Raw genomic sequence first — 7,151 nt, 5'->3', positions numbered from 1 at the left:
AGTACCTATAATATAATACGAATATCTCATAAATTAGTTATTGTACTGGAGCTATACAATTGGTTCACTTCTCTAACGTACCTATAACTGTATTAATCAGTTGACATTTTTCATATTGGTATTTAACTATAGAGAATCAACAACATGCCAACTTTAAGCATTACCACTAACTTACCAAAATACAGAATTCCATCAACATTTTTAGCTGATGTATCAACATTAGTCAGCCAAGCACTCCAAACACCAGAACAAGTAAGTTAAATGTATTATTTATATTTCATTGACACCTATATATAGCTATATAGGTACTGCTATAGTATACCTACACTGTACTACCTATACTATACCTACATTACAATTTGGAACAATGTTATATTAGAAATATTTTCAGAATATTTCTAATTATTGTGATTTGTACTTTTGTAGTGTTTGTACCTATTCTGCAAATTTAAGCTTAGAACTTGAAGTAAAAACTGATTTTGTTTTTCTAGTTCTGACCGCGTTTGATTACACTTAACCGTCAACATTGAACATTCATCTAGGTACATTAAAATATTTTGCCCAATGACAGCACTTAATAGTGAAGAATTGGATTTTATACAATTTTACGAGTTTATGAGTTGTTACTGCTAGATTGCCTCTAATTGATAGCACATAGGGTAACTTGGGGAAGCACAAAAATAAAATAGAAAAGGCTAGTGGTGTACCAATATTTAATTTTGATATCTTCCTATTAATGGAAGATACAGAGGTCTTTTTACCTGAGTAGGTAAAAATATAAGTAAATGATTATGCTTTTATCAAACGGGTCATGACTCACGACACATCTCAGGGGTGGTCCCATATTAATTTTATCAAGATCTGGTGAACACTTTTAGAGATAGAGAGAGGAACTCCACAACTAATAACAGTTAATCACTATAGCTATAAGCAAAAATTGGTTAGTTTACTCTTTTACAGTATACATTTCTGAATCTATTGACGATTTATATTTTAATGAACAAGGTGGTCCCATATGATTTTGATGACGATTGATGAAAACCTACAAATTCATCTCAAAGACGAAGAACGGAACTCCTCAGCCTATAAACATTTCCGAATCTCGACAAATACTGCTTTAATGTACATTATATATTTCTACATCTATTTGTTTCTTTTTTTTAAATATATATAACAGGAATTTGACACTTTAACACTTTAAAGGCTATTGATCAACATAGATAGGTTCTTACAAAATACGTGAATCATACAAGTCATAAATTGAATACCTACAGTTTTTATTTTATACTAAATAGTATCGAAGTTGGATTCAACTTTTATCATTTTAGATAGCCTTTACACATGTATCGTATATTTATCGATCTAGATTGCGTATAGCCTTATTTCCATGGGCGGATGGGTAATTTTTTTTAACCGGGATATATTTATTAGGGCCGTACATATACGGATGTACCTAGCGCCTATATATTGTATGTAAAAAAAATTTAACTTTTTTTGAGTTTTATCGTTGGCACATTTACTTAACAAATCTGGATCCATTATTTTTTCTTTTTGAAGCCCCACTTTCGAAATTTCGTTTGGACATAATTAATAATGATCATATAATATGTTATTTAATAAATTAAAACACATTTAGCAAAAAGTCAGTGTCACAATAGCCAATAGGAAAAGTAAAATAAAAATAATAACACCTGATAAAATTTTAAATAATACCGTAAGGCATAGAGTAAGAAATAAAAATAGGTAAATTATATTATTGTACTTGCTTACTTTATACTTTATACTGTTTATTTGTTGATGTAAGAAAAAATGATATTTTAGACTTTCATATTAATACGCATTGTCTAAAAACAGAACAAATCGAATTTATTACGATACAAAGTTATGTGTATAGACGTAGATAGTAGATACGGCATACTTAGCTCTCACTAATCGAAAAATTAATTATTATTATGGTTGTTAATATATGTTATTCGAACATCGATTATATGTATTTATATATAAATTTAAATTTTATACATTATTAAGTTTTAGCACAATAGTACATACAATAAAATACATACATAGTTGTATTTGTACGGGTATCGACGAATTTATACTAAGGCCTCTTGGCCCTAATGGATACAAATATTACAAATACTCATTAATACTGTACAGCCGCCAGGGCGGCAGACAGTATTATAAAAATGTACTTTTATATTATTTTTATTATTATTAATTTTTAATATTTTGGGATATTATCAGAGGCCTCTGAGTATAATATTGATGGGGGCCTACCGGGGAAATCCCGATTTCTCGATGGACCTATCCGCCCATGCTTATTTCCACCAGAGATTTCTCGTCGTGTGGTACCTATATTTAATAATTTATTGCTATCTAAGCCAGACAAGCAATATTTCAATGTCTGTTGGAGGATTCATTTGACAAGCGTGCACGTATCAAATTAAGGCGATCGTCCTCCATTTCGTTTGATAAGCGTTCGGGTATCAATGTATCATACTAAGACGATGAGCACGATTTTCCAAGTTTTTGAATCGGAGTTTAAATACAGATTTTCTTTGTGAAAATCTTTGTTCGAGTTTGTCGATACATTCTTAAGGTCCACCTATATTCCCCAAAATATTTCTTTTTCTATTTTTATTTAAAAGAATTTATTTTATTTGTCTTAGCTAATCTTTGAAGTCTCGTACGAACAGCATGTTTATTAGCTAACCCATGCATGTCTTTCGTCTATTTAAAAAAATGTTTAAAAACAAAAACCTACTCAAACGAAGTCTACTAAAGAGAAAATAATAATTTTAGTTTCAGAAGTATACTACTGAGTAACTAGGTATTCCAAATCAACCAGAACAGTACAATAATTTATTTTTTTTTAGATGTCGGTGCCAAGTCACGCCACAACACTTTCGTGCACCGGTGAGACTCGGCGGCGCAAAATCAAAAAAAATATTGTACTATTCCGGTTGGTTTGGAATAGTTACCTCATGTTACTTAATAATATACATCATTTTGGAAGTAAATTATTTCGTTTTTTTTATTGATTCTTATGGACCTACTGTAATAAAATCGGTTTTGGTTGTTTTTTAAAGTTTTTTCACAATTTAGTTTTTCAAGCTTCCCCAAGTATATCTATACAGTTGGCAGTACCTATATAATGTGACTTTATGTTGTGAAATTTTTTAAAAAGTTGAACAATAAAAATTTATTTCAAATTAATTATTGATACCTATATATCTAGTCTATAATATAGGTATTGCTTATGAACTATGTTATTACTTATCACCCAGTTATTACTTACTATATAGGTAGCTAGGTTTAACCTATCTATTACCTAATTTATATATACATCAATATGAATCAATTATTTTATCCATCTATCTACCTACATATATGATTGATCAAATTCAAATTTTTAATTATTTCAGTACATTGCTGTGAGAGTCAAGGCTGGACAACAGATGTTTTGGAATAATAATGAATCACCTTGTGCACTGGGAAACATAACCGGAACTGGAAACTTCGGAATTGAGGAAAATAAGCACTATGCTTCAATTATATACGATTTCGTTGAAAAACAACTTGGCATACCCCAAGACAGGTATATTAAGTTTTAGATCGATTAATCTGTTCAAACAATGTTATATAATATATTATGGTATTCACAGACCTAATTATTATTTATTATATTGCGTTGATATCCATTATTTAAAAACACCTAGTTTATTAGGCATATGATTTTTAAAATTTTAAAAAAGTCAATAGACTTAACCTAAGTAAAGTTAAGGATAAATATTTCTCTTTTTTAATCTTTTGTAAATTTTTCCTAGGTACCTACTTACAGCCTATAATACATCGCTCTTATAAAAATAAGGTTTGCTAATGGCCATAGTTGCCCGGCTGAAGACCCATAAAAAAAAATAAGCTTTAGATCAAATTTTAATACTGATACCAAACTTTTTTTCATCATTTTGAACAAAAAAATTATTTCTTTTGTTACAATGTTACTAAACACAATATAATAATTTATGACGTCAGAGATAATGTCGGAGACTGCAAAATTATAGAAGTACATGTAAACATGTAACCATTTAAAAATAAATTAAGTTATCTAAATTCTAAAGACTAGGGGCATAGTACAAAGTAGGTACCTAACTACTTGCTAAATAAGTAAACATATTTAATAAATATTCTGATTCATATAATCTCATTAATACTGCTTTTCTAATATTTTATAGGTAGGTATATTTTATTTTAAACATACATAACATTCTATATTTGTGTTTTTTCATAGTTTAAACTTGTGCAGTTATACCGAATAACACTTTTGATGATTAATAAGTAGATATAATTTTTAATTTTTAATAAAATAGGTACCTATAGTAATATATTTAATTTAAATATAAGGCACTATTGAAACATAATTGTTATGTTGCAGATTTTATTTATCATTCGTGGAACAAAAACCAAGTAATGTTGGAGTCAAAGGTACTACTTTACAAGAGATTATTCAATAGATTGTCAGATCCTCGATGATAATGTGACAATAAAATAATTGTTTTTTTATGACTTTTAAATCTATTGTGTAATAATATTATAATACTAATAAATAATTTGTTTTCATTCCGTATACTTTTTTTCTGAAACTATACAAATCAGTATCAATTATTGTGGAAGGTACCTGAATTAGGTAGCATAAGCTACAGTCTAAAGATGAACATTTTTATAAGTTAGTGGCTATTTTTGTGTGTATTACGATTTACGACACACTTTGTGCACTTAAAAAAAAAATGCGCACCGGCCACCTAAGATTTTATATAGATATGGCAAAATTCCATGTTCAACCACACTGTAAATATGTAAAAAGATACTGTTATTTTTCAAATTAAGTTTCTGAAAAGAAAAAATGTAGAAAGTGTGTTCATTGGGTGTAATGTACATTTAATTAATAATATTATGCATCATTTTTACTATAATATTGTGTGTGCATCTTCAATATTCATATAAAACAATAAACAGAATAGTAAAGTAAATACCAATGAAAATAATATGATTTTTTAGTTGTGATTGGAGTGATAATGTAGGTCAGGGGTCTCCAACCTACCCGTCTATAAATTATAGATTTTTTTTACTCATTTAGGTTTTTTTATTCAATTAAGACTATTTTTTATAAACTTTATACGCTTATTAATTTAGGTTTTTTTATTTAACTTCTTTTCTAGATTTATTCAGTTTTTTTTTATTCTTATTAGATAAAAACCAATGTTTGAGAAATTATTCTAAATTTAATAAATAAAAAAAAAATGATTCGATATTTAATAAAACAATACAACTGGAATAAAAAAAAATATGATGAATTGAAAATGTTATTTCATTAAAAAGTCCAGTTGAGGACAAAAATCTATATTTTAATAATCAAAATTTAATTTGAATAAAAAATATTCTTGATTAAATAAAAATTCTCAATTAATAAAAAAATTGAATACTTATAAAAAGCGTAAGTTAGTAATAAATCTAAAATTAATAAAGAATATTCTTCATTAAATATAAAGCCTAAAATATTAAAAAATATAATTCTAATAAAAAATCGAATTTATATAAAAATCTAAATGGAATAAAAAATATTCATAATTGGATTCAATGCCTAAATTCAATAAAAAAAAATGCATATTAATAAATTACTTAAATTAATAAAAAATGTGAATTAATAAAAAAAATCTAAAATGAATAATAAATATTCTTAATTTAAAATTCTAATTGAATATAAATGTTTGATACCAGGTTCGAATGCGTAGGTGAATAAAGATGGGCCATGCAAATTTTAAGTTCCTGGATTAAAGTGGGGGGCTAAGGTCAAGTTGCCCCCCCCCCCCAAGTAAAAAAAAATTGTTTTCCGAGGAAACAAAAACCATACAAATTCTAAAAACCCTATACCAATTTCTAGCTAATGAGTAGCAATTTTACTAAAGTGGTTTGAAGTTTCTGGGTTCAAGTGGGGGGGAGGGGTAACATCGCGCACGTTTTGCAACGGCCCGTCAAGCTAATTAATGTTTTGAAAATCAAAAATAAGTTTTCATAGTTTTTAAATTCTAATTAAACAAATTGAATTTATCATTTTTTCTTTCGGTACTTTTCATAAGTTATGAATCATAACAACTTATTATAGTCATACATATATTATTTACTGACATTATCTAATATTAATAGAAAAACTCGTCAATCACACTTATCCGACTCCCATTAAACTCGGAAGTTACACAATGGTCAGATAAGATACGATCGACTTGTTCCGCTATACTAATAACGCTATCGAACGTGTGATCGACGAGTTTTTCGAACTCTGCAAGTCTACTGTAATATATTTTGCTGTTCTAGTTCTCACTTATTTTAAAGAGCAGTTCCAGACTCAGTTTAGAAGTTTCAAACTTGCGGAAGACGGTATTTTAATTTTTGATAATCTTTTTTTCAATAAAATTCGAAACTTTACCTACAGAGCTTCAGATTGAAGGTATAAAGCTAATATCAAACACATATTTTAAAGACTATTTCAAGGAAAATAGTCTCCGACAATTTTACATCATGTAGCCAGAGGAATCATTTCCAAATCTCAAAAAACAAGAGCGTGAGATGATGTTAATATTTAGCTCAACATACATGTGAGCAGATGTTTCCGAAAATGAAATACGTCAAATCTTAGTACAAAACAACTTAGGTGACGAACATTTACAAGCGACGCTGCTAATTCAAACCAACATTTTTCGAAATAAATATTATCTATGCCTCAATTTCATTAGCTAACTATTCCTCTAAAAATGTTGGCCCTCAATGGCAAAGCGTGTTTGAAATTTGGCCCGCCCTAAAAAAATGTTGGAGACCTCTGGTGTAGGTATTTAGATAACTACCTATTAGTGTTAGTAGCTTTACTGGTTTAATTTTGAATAAATTAGTTGATTTCTTATTCAAATTGTAATTGAGTAAATTACCTATCATGGATATAGTAGCCAGCAAGCACCCACTATAAAAGCAAACGAAAAAAAGTATTATAAATGTAACTATAACGGATTTATAAGACTTATTAATTATTATATATGTTTCAGGCTCGTATTTTATCAGCCAAACCCCACAATGCTGATGTTGATGTAGAACGTTTGTTT

At 28.2% G+C, this 7,151-nt stretch overlaps 1 protein-coding gene across 1 annotated transcript; it reads left to right on the top strand.

Moving 5' to 3' along the window:
- On the top strand, window positions 1-4,627 carry LOC111027367 (macrophage migration inhibitory factor-like). Its single transcript, XM_022305736.1, has 3 exons — window positions 1-252; window positions 3,426-3,598; window positions 4,436-4,627. Exons 1-3 carry the CDS (start codon window positions 145-147, stop codon window positions 4,512-4,514), a joined length of 360 nt encoding a protein of 119 aa, XP_022161428.1. The 5' UTR covers window positions 1-144; the 3' UTR covers window positions 4,515-4,627.
- Window positions 4,628-7,151: the final 2,524 nt, after the last annotated feature.

This window comes from Myzus persicae, unplaced genomic scaffold, assembly GCF_001856785.1.
Source record: "Myzus persicae strain clone G006 unplaced genomic scaffold, MPER_G0061.0, whole genome shotgun sequence".
In the NCBI taxonomy this organism is placed as follows: Eukaryota; Metazoa; Arthropoda; class Insecta; order Hemiptera; family Aphididae; genus Myzus; species Myzus persicae.
The sequence above is the reverse complement of the archived record's forward strand: the minus strand, read 5'-3'. Positions and strand labels throughout refer to the sequence as shown.